This window comes from Chironomus tepperi, unplaced genomic scaffold, assembly GCF_022539635.2.
Source record: "Chironomus tepperi strain 1889 unplaced genomic scaffold, CSIRO-AGI_Ctep_v1 contig_351, whole genome shotgun sequence".
In the NCBI taxonomy this organism is placed as follows: domain Eukaryota; kingdom Metazoa; phylum Arthropoda; class Insecta; order Diptera; family Chironomidae; genus Chironomus; species Chironomus tepperi.
Genome location: NW_027226473.1, coordinates 300,587 through 319,563, shown reverse-complemented (window position 1 = coordinate 319,563; position 18,977 = coordinate 300,587). Strand labels below are relative to the sequence as shown.

At 34.8% G+C, this 18,977-nt stretch overlaps 2 protein-coding genes across 10 annotated transcripts in view; one reads left to right on the top strand and one right to left on the bottom strand.

Moving 5' to 3' along the window:
- LOC139094168 (trophoblast glycoprotein) overlaps window positions 1–12,015 on the bottom strand; it is a 36,273-nt gene extending 24,258 nt beyond the window's left edge. The window contains exons 1-2 of one of the 9 annotated variants that reach the window (XM_070645135.1): window positions 11,360–12,015; window positions 9,065–9,478 (exon numbers count right to left, since the gene is read on the bottom strand). The gene's annotated coding sequence lies outside the window, so the exon portion shown is untranslated. The remainder of the gene's footprint in view (window positions 1–9,064; window positions 9,479–11,359) is intronic. The other 8 variants (XM_070645133.1, XM_070645134.1, XM_070645137.1 and 5 more) reach the window with 8 other exon arrangements.
- Window positions 12,016–12,380: 365 nt separating this feature from the next.
- On the top strand, window positions 12,381–18,592 carry LOC139094205 (1,4-alpha-glucan-branching enzyme-like). Its single transcript, XM_070645181.1, has 7 exons — window positions 12,381–12,626; window positions 15,256–15,425; window positions 15,486–16,276; window positions 16,339–16,823; window positions 16,884–17,023; window positions 18,025–18,109; window positions 18,189–18,592. Exons 1-7 carry the CDS (start codon window positions 12,535–12,537, stop codon window positions 18,490–18,492), a joined length of 2,067 nt encoding a protein of 688 aa, XP_070501282.1. The 5' UTR covers window positions 12,381–12,534; the 3' UTR covers window positions 18,493–18,592.
- Window positions 18,593–18,977: the final 385 nt, after the last annotated feature.

Below are 18,977 nucleotides of genomic sequence, written 5' to 3'. Positions count from 1 at the left end.
TCTCATTTGAGACATACCCGAGTATCACAAGTCGATCCGAAATTCGGCATCAGGTTGACGAGACTATGACATGGCGTTAAATCAGATTAAGTCATGATGTCTATGGTATGGTGCCGATTATGGATTATTAAATCAGAATCACGTCGGATTTCAACCCAATCCGGCATCAAGTCAGAGTCACATCGGCCTAGGATTGGATTTTTGATCGATTAACCGTTTTGTGCAGTTCCAAAAACCAAGCTTATAGAGCCTAATCTTACGTACCCCACAGCAAACCGTGTTCACTAATGCACCGCAGTGTTGCCATATGACGGTAGAAAGAGCTATGGGATGTACAGGATAGTGAATTAGGTACAAGAACTCGACAATCAGACATCGTAAAGAGCACTCTATTGATGCAAGGAGGGGAAGGCTCTTGAATGGGATAGGAGGGGTTTATAACCTTTACAGGCCCAAAGAGACCCTTCACGACCATGATTTGGAATATAACCACAGTGCTATTGAGCTATTCTAACATTGATTGGATCAATCAAATTGAAGCTGGATCAATGAAAAATCACGTCCCTAAACACGTTAGTCGATAATAATATTTGCTTAATCCACTATTTAAGTATGAATACTTTCTAAATTTACTAAATTAGACGTCATTTGTAAACGACCCCCCTTCTAGCTTAACAGATCAAAAAACCTCGTGACTACGTAACTTTCTACACGATAAAATCTTATCAGCCAAAAACTTACGCAAAATATTAATTTTTATCAATCCATAACCTACTTCCCATGCCACCCAAAAACAAAAAAAGATACATTAACATTAATAAAAGATAACGATTAAAGCAAATGACCCTTCTGGAACAAATAAATCATATAAATTGTTAATTGCTTATTAAGGCTGTTATGATTTAATTCTATCATCTAAAAACAATGCCAATAAAGACAATATCACTATGGAAATGAATGACTATATAATTAAAATAACGATGAGCGAGAGAATGAGGATGAAGAAGAAGTAGAAAATTACCATGAATCATCAAAAATTCACTTTACACGATAGATGTGCTGACTCAACGTCTGCAGAAAATATTAAATCATTTTTCAAGTTTCTTTACACTTATATCCATTCAATTCACAATTAGCCAAGTCGCAATAAAGTCATTTGTGTCAATTGGATATTGAATGTATTAAAATATTAATAGATGATGGGTTCAGGAATGAAAAAAGTTGACCTTTTTGAGAGAACGAGAGATGTATTCAATTGATTGAAGCTCTCTTTTTCAGCTTCTTTGTGATGTCGTAATTGCTTTGTTTTGTTTCGTTGGGGAATTTACTTTGAATAGACAAGATTGGGAATTTGTACTTAGTATGGAAAATTGTGTTTTTCTATGGATTCTTATTGTGGATTAGAGAATGTAAGCTGTGGAAAGAAGAAATCTGGGACGTAACCATAGAGTTCAGGGAAATCTGGAGAATCAGGAGGACAACATCATCTTCAAAATTTTTCAATTTTTAAGGGAATTAATTTTACAGAATATTCAATCAAATTTAGGAATTTTCCATCATTAGGGTAAGGGCAAATGGGTTAAGCTTCCCTAAATACGCCTCTGACTCACAGAATACGTCTGGTGTAAGAAGGAAAGGTTGACCTCCCCTCAATACCCCTCTGACTTACAGAATACGACCGTGGTAAGGGAGAAAGATTAAGCTTTCTTCAATTTGCCGTTGACTTTTGGCAAACGACCTCAATCCCAGTGAACAGTCTGTCTTTTGAAGTTGTGCATCATAAGTCACTTAAACAGCATCTAGCTTATCGTCTCACTATCCTGCGGTGAAGACTGTTACACTAAGCCATATAATCCCCACTAGACAAAAATATGGTTTGAAATTGACATAAACATCAACTGGATATTAACTTTATATTGACTAGTTCAAATGTATTTTTGACCATTTGGGAGTATAGCGCCTTAACAACGAAAAAACATCCTGTAGCGATCTTGCTCACCTTAAGTATACTAAATGAGCATACTTGTGAGCATTGTCCTAAGCTTACTCTGCTTTTGAGAACAAGCTTTTGGTCAATTATAGGTGGAATCGAATGAGAATCTGGTTTTTACAGGATACAGCAAGCTATAGCTATAAAACCCAAAGAGAAACAAAAACCAGAGCTCGAAATTCACTCAAATTCCATATGAAGAAGAGTCAACTTGAGTCGACTTTGCCATAAACTCGAGTCAACCTCTTTCTATGAAGTAGAACTCGAAGTCGGCTCGGATTTTGAATGGAAACTTGAGTCAATTTCAAGCTCAGCCTTAATAAACACCACCTCCAGTCTTCTAAGTACTCGAAAAAGCTAAAACCCAGTCTAAAATTAACTTCAGCTAGCTTATATCAAATGAATAGTATCAAGTGAATGTCATAGTTACCAAAATCCTGATATTGCATCTAAATATTCCAATTAAAACTCTCAAAAACTCCACATTTTACTTCAAAATCAATTTTCAATAGATCCACCAACATTAATAAAACATCAAATTAATGAAATATGATGTAGCATTGAACAGATTGACGCTTAAAGCCATATGGCTTCAAATTTTCCATCTTGAACATAATACAGCAATTATAGCTCAAAAATTTTTTTCCATCTATCCAACCCACGTGTAAGCCCAGAGTCAATGAAATTAATTAATTTTCCATAAAATTTTCATAGCAATTATGAATGACTTTAAGGGGAGGTAATTTTGACTATTATGTTGATAAGTAGCATAGTATGAGTGTGCAGGCAGGTTGAAAGGAATCAAATGAATTTTTTATGCTGACATCAAATACTCAGGGACATTAGATCTATTTTTAAATTTGAGCTATTCAAATTAAAATTTTAATATTTTATATGAAGATGTCTATGAACCTACCGGTGCAGCATGAAATATTCAAATGAACGGAAACTCAAACTATTTGATTGTTATACTGAGACAATGACAATTTTTGCATTAATAATGAGCTATTGTCGATTTCCAGAACAGTTTTTAGTTTTTTTGGAGATAAAAATTGGTCTTGTACAATTTATGGCAATTTGATATTCACGAGCACCACATGACAGGCAATTTTAGAATTGATAATTTATGTCCCTCATGTGACTCCCACGTATAATTTTTATAAGCCAGAAAAATAAAAAATTAGCATTAATTTGACATGAAAAATGTTGCATTTGTTGGTTTAAAAATGGTGAATTTTTTGGATTTTTTGCAGAAAAATTATAGCAAATTTGCTGATTAAATATTGAATCCGGGTGTTAAATGAAGATCATGTGGGGGAGCTGTTTAGTTATTTAGTTACAAAATGGTTCTGAACACATTGAATGAGCTGCTTAGCTGTTATGAAGACCATCATTGGGTAATAAGGGTTCTCAAGATCGTTTCCATGACATCTCAGACTTCATGACATCCCAGACTTGGGCTGAAGTGTCAGATAGGACTCCAAGTGTCTGGACTGAAGTCTCCGCTTAAGTGAAATGCTCTACAGACTTTGATGGATATTAGTTGTTCTCTAGAGCAAAACCATGACTTCCCAAGACTTGGAATAAAGTTACAGATGAAACGTAAAGTGTCTGGACTGAATTCCAGGTCGGGTAGGTTGGGTCTTGGTCTCGATATTTCTTGAGACTTCAGAAAACACCCTAATTGGTATGGTTAATCTACTAAACATTGTACGAATTCTTGTCACATCGCCAATGATTAAGAGATCGGTTTCAGGTGGGAATCGAACCCACGCACTCACAAAGGAGTGATACAGATTTACCGTCTGTTGCCTAACTCCTCGGCTTGCTTTTGAATTGGCAGATTCGACTATATATGGTTCGACACTTCAGATTCCACTTTGCTCAGACACCAAGTTCTGTTGTTAAGTGCGTCTGCTGCTTATAACCTGAAAGATTCGCCTAAATATCGATCGATGCTCCAAATTTCACTCTGCTCAGACTCCAGAGTTTGGTAGGTGCATCGGCTATGTAAAAACTGGTAGAATCGCCTAATTATGGCTCGATATCCCAGATTCTATTTTATTCAGATATCCTAGTTTGTTAAATGCATTCGCTGCTCACGAAAGTTGCTCAAAAATGCTTCAGAACCCCTAAATGACTCCCATGAAATTGAAACACATGTCCATATTATAAAGCCCCAATTTTTCGACCAATCTGTCCAAATATAATTCAACCCAGATCCAAAACAAACTTTTAATTTAACCTCAAAAACCCAGAAAAACACTTGTTATTCCACTAAGAGGTCGGTTTGGATGTTTACTAACCACCACAAATTAACATTTTACACCCTCTATCAAGCTTCAAAATGAAATTTTCTACGTTACATAACAATCGAACGACCGTCGTCATCCGTAATACTCTTTTTGTACGTGCCGAGTTCAGATGACCTCAACTTTACATTCATTTAATATTCTCAAGCTATCTAGCTATCTATTTACTTTAATAATTTAAACGATGATGTGAATAGGGTGTGTATACTCAACTCAAGTTAGTATGAATGCGCTTGAATGACTTCATGAAGTTTCTTTAATGGAATGATTCATGTGGAGCGTCTTACAAAAGTTTTGTTGGATGTTGGGGAATGTACAGAGTTATAAGAAGCGCAATGGAGTCGATAGGGTGTCGGTGTGTCAGTGTGTTGACGCTAAGACAGAAAGGTGGATTTACGAGTTATTTGGGTTCATTTTATGGAACAAAAATGAAAGTTTCTGAGTCATCAAATTTGGGGGTACTATGAATGTGGGCAGATTTTTCTTGGTGACTATTTGAGTAAGATGATAAATCGCATGACCTGGTCATCTGTTTGACTGATATCGTGGTCATCTTGTCGACCGCTCGACTAATGTCATCGTATTGCCGTCACTATAGTGACGATGCATTAGTGCATTAAAACTAGATACACACAATGAGTAGCTTTGTCTTCATTTGAACTAGTCACTAGAACAATTCAAATGAAAACCTGATTCCTCGGGAATAATATGTCATAATGCATAGCCTGAGTAGTCACTTGTCTAACATGTAGCGAGACTTCCTCCATTCTACTTATTCTTAACATACTTTACTTACTATACAGATCAAGAATTAATCATTGTCTCTTTTAAATGACGACTGAAGCTGCTTATATTGTTGACTACCGTTTGACAGTTGTTAATACCTGGGCATAGCTTGGTACAGGTACCAAAAGACAGCTCCAGGCGCTATTTAAATGAAGCTATTGATTGCAAGAAGACTTGTGGATGCTCCGTTATTTAAGGTGTTCAAGTCTGATTTTATGGATGGTAAAACAGCTTATGGGCGATCAAAGAACTCTTGGAAGGAAGCTGTCGATAGAGACATTGTTGTACCTTGTATTGGAAACTGTCAACTGGAATCTAGCGATAGAGCCAGCTTCAGACTGCTTCAGACAACATCTATTTGAGTTCATGAATCACAATTGATCTGTACGACCAGCGAAATACGTAAGTAAGCATTGACTACAGTCTCTTTGTAAGGTCAGGTGCACTTCAAGTGACATCACTCACCCTCGACCCTCTCCCCGAATAATTTATGCTTAGTTTTCATCGAAATGCATTAATACAATTTTAATAATGAATCATTTGCACAAATTTTCTCCTCTTTATTCTATCCTCTCTACATTTTAATGCGCCAATCTTGCTCGAAGCACGATGAATTAAAAGGAACATTATCGCAATATATCCATAAGCAGAGCGAAGAGAGTGAAAAAAAGAAACGAGAAATTCATTTCTTATTTTAGTCACAAATTTCCTGCAGCATTTAAATTAATGTTGCTAAGGGAATGAATGCGAGAAAGATGAGGCGAGAATTGAAAACAACAAAAAAAAGAGAAGAAGAAGAGGAATCGCTGAATTGAAATGCTAATTAGGTACATTATATACCTAATTTGAAATTTCAGAACGGAAATTCATCAGCATTTTAACTAAAAAATTATATTATTTTTTGACTCGATTCTTTCTTCTTTTTAGTTGTTTTGCTGCCGCATGTCGTGCCACATTAGGAACTTTTCTTTCGGATAAACGTCACATGATGAGATTTTATGTGACAAGAAGTAAGGTGTGCTATGATGTCAATGAACTTTTAGAGCGCATTTTTTTAGGTTTGGGAGGGTGTCAGAGGGTGGTTGGGTGATTCTGGTACTTAAACCATTCCTTCAGGATCCAAATCAGTTATATCCAAATATTTTTGATGTGTCACGTCACATCTTGTTGATAAGAAACGTTTCAAACCACACATGGGATGACATTTCGACAATCGACGAAAAAATTCCCAAAAAATCCTCAAATTTCAAATGAATTTCCAACTTTAATCACCAACCGATCAAAAAACCTCAAAAATCACATTATTTCAATAAATAGCAGCCTGCGTCAGCAACAGCACAAAAAATAATAAAAATTCTTGTTTAACCAAAAATTTTCAAGAAGCTTCAAAATTGCCCCTAAAGCGATTCACTGAACTGCGTAAATGCTTTTGCAAGCAACTTTATAGTCTTGTAATGCTGAAAATTTATTTTTTTGATAAATCTACCAACATTAACAGACGTTTTGAAGCAAATAAATAACATTATTGCTTGTTAAAATCTCAAAAGTAACATTTAAAAAAAATAATAATATTTATGTTATTTGTGAGATTAGTTTATGGCAGGCTTTAGATCCGATTTCTCCGAATGGATTAACAAACATTTTTCCCGTCAATTAATCCGGAAATATGCTGTGTTTATGAGCAAAATGTTTAAGGTTATGTTCAGCTAATTGGATGTTTAATTAGCATTTGAGTAATGCAGACGTGGGCAGGGTATGCTAAGGATGCTTTAATTGTGGAGATGGTTCTTCATTCGATGCTCAAATTTTAGTTAATTTGATGCTTCATTTGCTGCCAAATTTTAGCTTCACTTTATGCTAAACTTTTGCTTCATTTGATGCTAAAAGTTTGCTTCATTTGATGGTAAACTTTTGCTTCATTCGATGCTAAATTTTTACTAAATTTGATGCTAAACTTTTGCTTCATTTGATGGTAAACTTTTGCTTCATTCGATGCTAAATTTTTACTAAATTTGATGCTAAACTTTTGCTTCATTTGATGCTAAACTTTTTGCTTCAATTGATGCTAAATTATTGCTTCTTTTGATGCTAAGCTTTTGCTTCATTTGATCCTAAAAGTCTGCTTCTTCAATTTTTAATTAAATTTTATTAAATTCATTAACATTTCAAACCATTGAATTGAAAATATCTACCAAATAACATTTCCATCTCTTCTTAATTTCCCATGAACTTATAAATGATTTATCAAAAAATGTTCATCAAAGAAGCTAAATTTGCTACGGCTGGTTATCAACATTTCCCGCATCACTAGATTCATCAACTAATTTCATTGCAATTTAAAATTTATGCCTCAGCAAACTGAGAATCTTAATAAAGTAAAATGAATGAACCAAAAGTTTTGACAGACTTGTTAAGATCTCGTTACCACACCCAGCCAACCAAAACGAGCAACGTACCAAAAACAAATAAGAATAATCTCAATGCGTTTAAAAAAAATATACAAATGGATAAATATTAATAATTTGTAAATTAATATTCAGAATAGAAGATATTCATTAACACTATAAACGAACAATGATGATGGAGAATGAAGAGAATAAAATATATACAGCACCGCGTATATTAATCAGACTCGCAGTCCCGCTCGTAAAAAAATTTTTTTTTTATTTACTTATTTGTCAGCAAGAAAATAAGAAGAACAACAGAAGAGAAATAACAAAACAACAAGACAAATGTATCCCGAGCGGGGCAAGTTTGAAGGTTGTCTACACAGATGTCTTGTGGATGCAGGATAGATTGTTCACCGAACTTAAGGGACGTTAGAATTTGCAGATCTGATGCCATTTAGATCCAGAAATTGATGTTGATTCAATTTTTGTATGAAAAAGTGGACTCGAGTCGACTTGTCTGCATTTGAAATTCAAGTCGACTTCTAGCTATAACTGTCCTGTCCACTTGGTCATGTTTGACCATTTCATCAATAAAAAAGAGATTCAAAGCTCGATCAACAGACTATTGTGATTAATTTTAGCCAGTAATACTGACAATGCTGCAGTCTGGAGGTGTCTTGGTGACTTATTCATGATCTCAACCCAACTTGACTCTGTCTTGATGTCGGATTTGGATTCAATCCGGCACTATACAATACTCTAAAGCTAAAGTTCTCAATATCCCAAACTGACAGTAGTTATCGAAGGATAGAGCTTTCTACAGACGTTCTCAAAACATGACAATGGTTCCCCATGCGCCCCAATCAAGGAAGTAAGTAAGTATACCAAAATCATGTCACCCTGGTGTCGAATTGTGGCTCGATTAGCCGGTGCGTGTGGTATTTGAATCCATGATTTATCTCCCATACCAAAACCCACTCAATAAAAGACAATGAGCAGTATCTCATACCCGAACAGCATACTGAATTTCACTAAGGTACCACTACGTCGCTTTATTAACAGTAAGATTCAAAATTGCTGTGACAACATGGTCAAAATTAGTAGAAAAATACTGTTCGACGAATTGAGCCGCTCGGGATAGTAATGTGATTCAAGTACGGTGTGTCAAGTGCAGGGTCAAGTGTATATTACTGGATTTGGTCAAATTGATTGATAGCACCATCATGGGGCAGCATTTAGAATCGATCACAATGTCATATCCCGATTAGCTTGGCAGATTATTTGATTTTAAGTAGATATTGTCAAGACTAATGCAAAAGCTACCATGCTACAGCTCGATACTTTTCTAAAGGCACTATCTGACAACTCTACAGTCAATTAATCAACCTATACTGTTCGGGATTGCCTGACAAAGTTAGCAATCTCAAACTGCATTCTAAATTGCCATAAAACCCTCCAAAAAATCCCCAAAATAATAATATACGACTCGGGGCCATTGTATATATCTCAGTCAGAAGCATGAAGAAGTATCTCCAAGTAATCAAACATTTTTTTTTTGCTCGAGTGTGAAAGGCGTATCATCTCACCATAAAAAGCTTCTTTTATTGCTCCCACGATGACATCATCCGGTGCTAGATAGAAAAATTCTGTTAATCCAAATAAAATATACTTTTTTTGGGCTGCTGCTGCTATATTTTATTGTTTTGTATATAAATCCAAGGAAAAAAGACAATTAAAGAAATGTATCTTAATTGCGTCACTAAGTCCACAAGATTAATGCTATTTGATGTATGTAATCCGTGTAATTCTGATTCAAGGATGCTTTTAAGTAAATTACTATTCCTTTTTTTAAGCACAAATGAACTTTTTGCTGCTTCCTTTATAATTAACGTCTTTTCATGCTCTCCTTTTTTGCCTTTTTCTTCTCAGCAATAGCTTTTCACTTGTTAACAATTAATATACTGTATTAATGTACACCTATGTTCGGTCAATGAGACTTTCTGCTTTCAAGTTTAAGTACAATGACTCTTTTTTTTTAATTTCGAGTGAGTTTTTCCATAGAATTGCACTAATTGCTGTGGTGATGTGGATGTACGGTGAGTTTGGATTGTTGGAAGATTTGTAGATGACACGTTGAGAGGTGTAGCTTGGAGTAAATTAAATTAAAGTTCTTTGAAGTTTATGTCAGAGTGTGGACTTGATTATCTTTAACAATAGGAGAACCATGACCGAGATTAAGATGTCATTGTCCCTGTCTCGGTCTCTGTCTCAGTATCAGTCTCAGTCTCAGTTACAGTCTTAGTCTAAGTGTTTGTCTCGATCTCGATTTAGGTTTCGATCTCGGTCTTAATCTGAGTTTGAGTGTGAATCTGAGTCCGAATCTGAGTTTCAGTATCAGTATCAATATCAATCTCTGTCATGGTCTTAGTTTCAGGCTCAGTCTCAGTACCGGTCTGGGCCTCAGTCGGAGTCTCAGTATCAATCTTGGTATTTTTCTCGGTAAAGGTCTCGGTCTCGAAACTAATACTTTGGGAATCCTAACTCAACCAACAAAGCCAATAACTAGCTGTTACTTAGAGTTTGGAATTGCGTTTGAGATTTTTAAAATGGCTATGCAGCAGGGATTGAAACTGTACTTATACTCAATACTTAATATTTCAGAAAACTGACCGATTATCAATCCCTTCTGTGTAGCATAATCAGCATCTCAAATAACTCATATTTTGTGTGTTTTAATCGATGCCAATTCTAAAGTTGTTGGTTCTAACCAAGTTCGAATCCTACCATTCGCAAATTTGTATCTTTTTTAAAAGTTAAGACACAGTATCTTCTGAACTGCTTTATGGATGAGGTTGAGATGAAATCATATCTTTAGGTAATGTTGTATATGGGAATGAATCAGAAATACCAATCATTTCGAGAAAAATAAGAACTGGAATCATAAGACTGAGTTGAAAAAGCTCTGTTTAATTGACCTTTATATCTAATTAAAAAATTGGCATTTGTGGAGTTTGTCATGAAATGTTTTGACTATTTCTAGATGTTACTAATCGCAGCCTATTCCACTGGTGAACTTTATCTTTTAGATTTAATATTTATAGAATATATCTGAGCATAACCGCATCATGCGTAAAGAACAGTTTTGTCCAATTTTTTTTTGCAGTACGGCTGAACTTGGCTCACTCAAAATTCAAACCTTAGCTCCAAAATTGTTAATTCCAGCTCTTTTCAGCGCTGCAAATTTCAAACAACTACCATACTCTTTTACGTCACTAAGTGAAATACCTCAACTGTAGCGAAATAATTAACAAAAAATTCCAAGTTTAATTACTTGTGAATCATAGCTTGTAGTAAAAAAATGTCTTATCAATTTCACAACAATTCAGTCACAGAAATCATGAAAATGTGTATGATACTAAAGTTCTTTAGGAATGTCAATAAAAGATACAATTTTGGTATGTAGGTGAAGAACTAAGGCTTGAATTTCAGGAGTTTTGTGATATTATAAGATTAATTCCTTTAAAATTCAGAGGAAATGAATTTTAAAATAGTCTTGAATTTCAATTTTGATTCCACTTCTTCATTATTCATCCTTTCTTCTAAATTGTGCACAGCTTGAAGTCGACTTGGATTTTATTTTGAAAAATTGAACTTTGAGTATTAAAATTGTGCAACAAAAATTCTCTCTGGACGTCCGAAACTCTCGCTACATCTCAGATTCCCAACCATCCATACAGTCCACATTTTAAGTTACTCGAAACTTTATTCCATGACCTATTTCTGTCATAATTTATTGAACTATTTCATTCCAATAAATTTATCGACACATTTTTTGTTAATCCACAATGTTCACCACTGCAACTATAGCTTGCATTTCTCACAATCTCAAAAAAAAAGAGTCACCTCGAGTAAGCATTCATCCTCACTTGGCCGGTCATAGATACAAATTTATACATACGTATATAAACTTATCCAATCATTAGCAATGCACACAACACAAAAATAAAATAAAAAAACTACAAATGTTCACATGCGACGTTTCATAAGAGAAATCTGAAACCCGTTCTTTTTAAACTCTAACCGTGCCGATTGTTTTTCTCGCTTCTACGTTTATTTTTTAATGTTCATACGAATGTTAGTCAGACTTTATATATATTATATTGTTGCTGTTTTTTTTATTTTATTTTATTTCACATATATTAAGTTCTGCTTGTTGAGCTCATTCTCTTCATATCAAATGAATGGAGTGCATATACATGTATGGTTAAGGTACAGTGATGAGGAACTCAACACAGTTGATGGCACTTAAACACGTATCCAAAAAATTAACTTCCCAACCTTATCAATTGGATTTACTTTATGCTGTACACGAGTCACTATTATTTTTTGTTTACATTGCTTTATTACCCAACATCACATGGATGGGTCCATAAATTATAATTTTCATTTACTTAACACTTGTTTGTCCAAATAGGTGTCAAATAGATACCGAGTTTTGTATTTTGACAGGCATTCGGATATGCGTCTTATTAGTTTGAAATCGAAAACACTACTAAAGTGGATATACAGAATGAAATTTGTTGTATTGCAATGTGTTTGGGGACTCTTGAGTGTAGGTGAGAAAGAAGAGAAAATAAAATGACTGGAAATGCTCTGTTGGAAGTTTGATTTCGAATGTTTTGTGCTGCATGAGATTTATGTTTTGATGGAATTTGATGTTAGTTCCTTAAAAATCTACAAAAATACTTTCAAAATCCTTAAATTTAACTAATAATCCATCAAAATTGATAAATTCAGCAATCCAATGGAAATAACCGTTAAAAAAATATTCAAAATAATTTTTTCGGTTATAAAAAAATCTCAAATTCCAATTATCGAAAATTCGACATAAACAAAAATAAACATTCAGTTTTTTGCCGATTCTCACATCACAGTGCATCGTAATAATAATCAATTGATAATTATAAAGTATTTTAGACACATAACGATCAATAAAATCATTCAGTGATATCACATAGTACAAGTGTAGTGCAATAAAATATAAAATTGAGTGAAAATGGATACGAAAAAGGTTGAAATAAAGAATATTGAGGAATTGCTGAGACGTGATAAATATATAGAACCATATGAGACAGAGATAAGACGCAGGTTCGTGTTATGGATCAAATTATAATTAAAATTCATCTCATAAAGATTCATAAAATATCAAATTACACGAGAATTTCTATCAAAAGAATTAGAGTTCAAAAGTTTTTCAAAGTCATGCGAAGGTCGATCGAATCATCTGCTAAATGATGAATGGAAAGAAAAACATTATTTTTAGCCGGCCTGGAGTATTCTACTACGCACTTATCATGTCATGGCAATGCATGGAAAAAGTTTAGAATTAAAGTTATTATCCGTAAATCTTGACGAATTTTCCTTCTAGAAATTTCCACAGCATGGCAATATGATTAATTGCCAGACTTGCGAATATTATAAATTGGCATGATAATCTCATCAATTTTTGAGATATTTTCATAAATATTTAACACCTTCTTGACAGTTTTCTATGAATAATTTAGCCGATGCTTGTTTACACCGGGGAACATTTTACAGTACTCGACATACTATGACATACATTCAGTTATCACGTGAATCTTAATGATTTCTTAATTCTGTCTGAATTTATGTGATATATATGAAGATGCTGTGGGGGAAAAAAATCTGTTGAATGTTAGACGTAGGAATTTATGAGGGGATTAATTGGTGTTTTTAGCGTGCATGGTTACTGCGTGATTAATGTAGTCATTTTCGGGAACTCTCTTAAAATTGTTGTGCAATCGGAAGTTGCCATAATGGTCAGGAATCATCCACATAATTCATAAGAAATCTCAAAGCTGTTCAAGCAGAATTGGTTGGACTATTGGTGCCTACACATAAGAATCCATCAAACCATGTCTTCAGGTATATTCAGATTGAACTATTCAAGAGATTTCAGATGCAATGATAATAAATGCAATGATGATAAAGCACCCAAAATTAGATGTTCTTTTCAACAACACCAACTACATCAACTGATTTTACAATGAATTTACGTCGCCACAAGTGCGTCACACCGCAATATCACCGTAGCACAGCTGCACAATGTTCATATGTTAGCTTTTGATCAATTTATCATTGTTTCGCCGAAAAAACCATTTGTTTTTGGTGCTGTTCGTGTCAGATTTATAATTTAGCTATTGCCAGCACTCCTTACAGTATTTAAATCAGAGTCGAGTTGGCAATTTAATACAAAATCCAAATTGACTTGAGAATATGATTAGATAGTACGTCAACTAATCCAAAAAGACTACTTGTCTGCAAATATTAATCTAATAACTACCCAATAAAATCGAAAATATTGTGAACTTGCCAAGAATTTGCGTAAAAGATTAAAACAGATGACTTTTATATAGAAATAAGAATATTAATAGAAGATATTTAAAGCCAAAGGGCAAGATGATTACAATTTTAGCCTTGAAGCGATGAAAAAAAGAAAATCTAATCTACATTGTCGATAGTATTATCTGTTTTTAAACTATAATGCATAAATACTGGCGTATATGGGACATTTGTTAGAGTTGGCAGAAAATTGGCAGTCCGGACTCAAAAGTGGAGGCGTCTCTACTGATGTTCGGACTCCAAAAGTCTATAATGACACAGTTGGCAGAAAATTGAGCTCGGACTAGAAAGGAGGTGTCATTTTGGACTTTTGGAGTCCGAACATCAGTAGAGACGCCTCCACTTTTGAGTACGGACTGAAGTGGAGAATCTTTCATCTTGGAGCCTTACCAATTCTTCCATTTGTAGAACAAGAAGCCTTTCCTGGCTTTTAACTTACATTACCATCGAACCATGCTCTGATGAAGAGTCTAGGTTACTAAAATAAGCTTTGTATTTGACCCTTTTGCTGTCTTTATCGTAAATTTTGTGCAATTTATCTGTTGCCGCATTCAACTGCCATTATATCAGAACCGTCTTAGTTCATGTTGCTTTTGGAGTTGCCCTGGAGCATATTCCTTTGTAGATTCCATTCAAGGGCTATAAAAGAAACTTGTGTTTCTGTCCAAGCATTAACACATTCTTTTGAGTTTCTTCCTGACTTCTTAATAAGTCATAAACATTGTTAGAGTAAACAGAAGATGTTCAACAGTTGATATAGCCTAGGACATTAATGTCCGAGCGACACAAATTAAGAAGACTCCACTAAAGCTCTTTTATTGGCATCAAATGAGTTAGGCGACTAAGCAGTTCTTGAATGTTTAGTAGAGATCTAGCGGAGCCTTAATACCTCCGTATTTGAGCCTTCTTCATTTGCGTCGGTCATTTGATTCCACGCCCTTTCTTTCACATCCCTTAACATACACAGAAAACAATTCCAAATCAGATACATCAATTAGTAATTCTAATAATCCTAATTGTATAATATCATATCCAATAAAGGTCATCAAAATAAAATAAAAATCACATCAAATTTCCCAAACAACCTTTAACATTACAAACGTTTACATTACACAAAAAAATTTTTACCAAAACCGGATGTGCCTCTTGTTTTTCACTTCCAAAAACTTAGTCGAAGCATCTCTTACAATATTTTGATAAAGCTTCTTCATTTATGCTGTATCATTATTTGCTTTCATTTAATATATTCATAAAGTGGGCCCTTCTACGAAGTACACTAAACGTTCCTTAATATGGCCTAATGAAGTTCCTCTTGTATTTCTATTTATTCATTAACTTATGACTGTTTTTACAGACGCGGATGCGTTGATCAATGGCTAAAAACACTTGAACAATCTGAGGGTGGAATTGATAAATTCACAAAAGGATATGAATATTATGGTATACATGTGAATGGAGATAATTCTGTTGTTGCACGAGAATGGGCCCCAGGTGCCGTTGCTGTATATCTAACTGGAGAATTCAGTATGAATTTTAGAATAATTTTAACGTAAAAAAGCATAAAATAATAATTTTTTTCGACAGATAATTGGAACTGGGAGGAATATCCATATAGTAAGTTGGAGTACGGTAAATGGGAATTGATATTACCAGCAAATGATGATGGTAGTTGTCGTATTGCACATTTATCTGAATTAAAAGTCATCATACGTACGGAAAAGGGTCAATTGGTGCCAAGAATATCACCATGGGCAACATATACAGTACAACCAACAGATCTAGCATATGGATCTAATTATAAGCAAATTTTATGGAATCCACCACAAACAGTACGTTATCAGTTTCAATATAAAAGGCCAACAATTATCCCAAAAGCATTAAGAATTTATGAATGTCATGTTGGAATTGCAACCGAGAAATTGGAAATTGGTTCTTACCGGAATTTTGCTGACAATGTTATACCAAGAATTGTGCGTCAAGGCTATAATACAATTCAAATTATGGCTATAATGGAACATGCTTATTATGCTAGTTTTGGATATCAAGTGACAAGCTTTTTTGCTGCATCATCACGTTGTGGAACGCCAGATGACCTAAAGTATCTCGTTGATGTTGCTCATAAAAATAATTTGATAGTTTTATTGGATGTTGTTCATTCACACGCATCGAAGAACGTTCTAGACGGTCTTAATGAATTTGATGGAACTGATTCATGTTTCTTTCATTCGGGTCCACGTGGTGTACATGCATTATGGGATTCAAGATTATTCAACTATAATGCATATGAAGTTTTACGATTTTTGCTGTCGAATTTACGTTGGTGGTATGATGAGTATGGATTTGATGGATATAGATTCGATGGTGTTACTTCTATGGTGAGATTAATTCCTATAAATTTTTTAAAATTTAATCCAATTCCCCTTTCGTCCATGTATAGCTCTACCATAATCATGGTATTGGAACCGGCTTTAGCGGTGGATACGATGAATATTTTGGCATGAATGTGGATACTGAAGCCCTCACGTATCTGGCACTTGCCAACAAGATACTACATGACATTAACCCAAATATCATTACAATTGCTGAGGACGTGAGTGGAATGCCTACATTATGTTGTCCATATGATGAAGGCGGTATCGGTTTTGATTATCGCCTAGGCATGGCCATACCGGATAAATGGATTCAAATCTTGAAGGAGAAACGTGATGAGGATTGGAGTATGGGTAATATCGTACATACGCTATCAAATCGACGTTATAAGGAGAAGACCGTTGCCTATGCTGAATCTCATGATCAAGCACTTGTTGGTGATAAGACACTCGCGTTTTGGCTTATGGATAAGGACATGTATACAAGCATGTCAGTTGATTCACCATCGAATCTTGTTATAGACCGTGGAATTGCTTTACATAAAATTATCAGGTAAAATAAATTGGTAATTTCCATAGATAATAATCTCCAATTTAACATGCTATCCAACAGACTCATTACGCACAGTCTTGGCGGTGAGGCTTATTTAAATTTTATCGGTAATGAATTTGGACATCCAGAATGGCTAGATTTTCCGAGAATTGGCAATAATCAGTCGTTTCATTATTGTAGACGACAATGGAATCTCGTCGGTAAGATATATTTGATTAATGGGGTGGCTGTGGATTATGGTGAGACAGAGGTGTTGTGGATGGGATGAGGGTGACTTAAGTGCTATGAGATAAATTGAAATTGCTGTTCGCGACACACAAGCGTTGCTTTAAAGCATGTCTGGTGGTCCGTGAGACATTTTAGACAGAAGACATTGCCCTGACAGGCATAAAGTATGCTTTCATATTACAGAAATACTTACGGTATCTAAAAGGGGCCTCTTAGCTTGTTAGGGTACGTGTCAAAAAGCAGTAGTTATGTAATTATCAGCATAACGGCCTCTAACGATCCGAGATTGATCCAAGATGCTGTTTTGTTTAGATTAGTCTTGGTTTGTGAGATTTGTGACTATCAGGGACGTATTCAGAGGAGAATTTAGGTGTCAAACCTCGAAAACGGGAGATTCACGTCCTAGGGACGTCTACACAAATTGTGGCTTGACAATTTTGATTACAGAGTTGGTAATTGGCGGACGGTAATCGAAGAAAGCCCGCCGAATATCATCTTGCATCGGCAATTAACGGTGAAGGTTGAAAACTGCCATCGGTAAGCGTCCGGCGACCATTTACATCTGCCAACGTAGGCAACCAGTTGCCATAGACTGCCAATCGTAGAAGACTTATGTCTTAAAGTCAGCCAATTGCCAACTCTGTTTGATTACCTGATTAGACACTGATATACCTGAAATCATGCAAACCACCACTGAATCATGATGAATTGCAAGTCAATGTGATATCCACGGATTATATCTAAAGACATGCCTTGAATATCCTTAAGGCATTTCATAGCTTTTCCATTTAAAATTGCCGATTAATCTCCAAAATATCTCGAAAATCAGCAATGAACATTCTTTAACTGCAAATCAATTTGAACTACAGCTATACACGACCTCCTTCCATGTTCCACAGCAATTCCGATAATATCTCACTTATCACAACTGACATTTAATTTGCTTCCTTTTAAATTTATTGCTAACATTAAGACGATACAAAATTGCGATATAAATACCTCAATGAATTCGATCGGGCAATGAATATGACAGAAGAGAAATACGGCTGGCTTAATAGGTACGGAATATTATAATTACATTTTCTTAAAGCTTTTCCCGTACCTTAATCATGAAATTTACAAAAAAAATCTTTTCAGTGATCCAGCTTACGTGACATGGGCACATGAAGGCGACAAGATAATCAGCTTTGAGAGATCCGGTCATGTTTTCGTGTTCAACTTCCATTCGGACAGATCGTTCACAGATTATCGTATTGGTGTGGAACGACCAGGAAGCTATAAAATTGTTTTAAGCTCCGATGATGAAGCTTTTGGTGGATTTAATCGGATCGATACAAGCTTAACACACGTTTCAGTACCAGAAGGTCATGCGGGTAGAAGTCAATTTATTCATGCATATATACCGGCTCGTACTGGATTTGTATTTGTAAGACTGGGATAAACATAGAGAGAGAGAGAATTTAAGTCATGTACTGTGAAATTGTAGCCATAAATGTCATGCAATAAAAATAAATAATATTATTTTTGTAGACGGAAATGAATTGATAGCCAAAAGTTCTTAATTTTTTCTTACTTTCTTCCTTTATTTAGTTTTTTAGTTTTACTTTTTTTTTATACAATTGAATTTTTACTTCTTCTTATCGCCGACGTGCTTCTATAATATATAAAGGTCCATTTGTATTTGATAGGACCATTAATTACACAAATAAAATTAATAACTTTCATACTCACTGTAACTTCAACGTTGGGAATTGAAGCTCTGTACACACACACACACACACACACACTCAAACTTTTTCATTTTATTTATATTTCATCTCTCATGAGAGTAAGAGAGGTTGAGGGATGAGGAGGTGGATACATTGGTTATTTAGTAGATGCAATAAAAAAAGGAATGAATAATGAGTGTAAGTTGTCTGGAAGTGG

Bases quoted from the DNA above. Each gene is read 5' to 3' on its own strand.
- LOC139094205 (XM_070645181.1), top strand. From the start codon at position 12,535: ATGGATACGAAAAAGGTTGAAATAAAGAATATTGAGGAATTGCTGAGA. The intron at 12,627-15,255 runs GTTCGTGTTATG...CTGTTTTTACAG, and splicing joins GAGACAGAGATAAGACGCAG to ACGCGGATGCGTTGATCAAT. The intron at 17,024-18,024 runs GTAAGATATATT...GCTAACATTAAG, and splicing joins ACGACAATGGAATCTCGTCG to ACGATACAAAATTGCGATAT.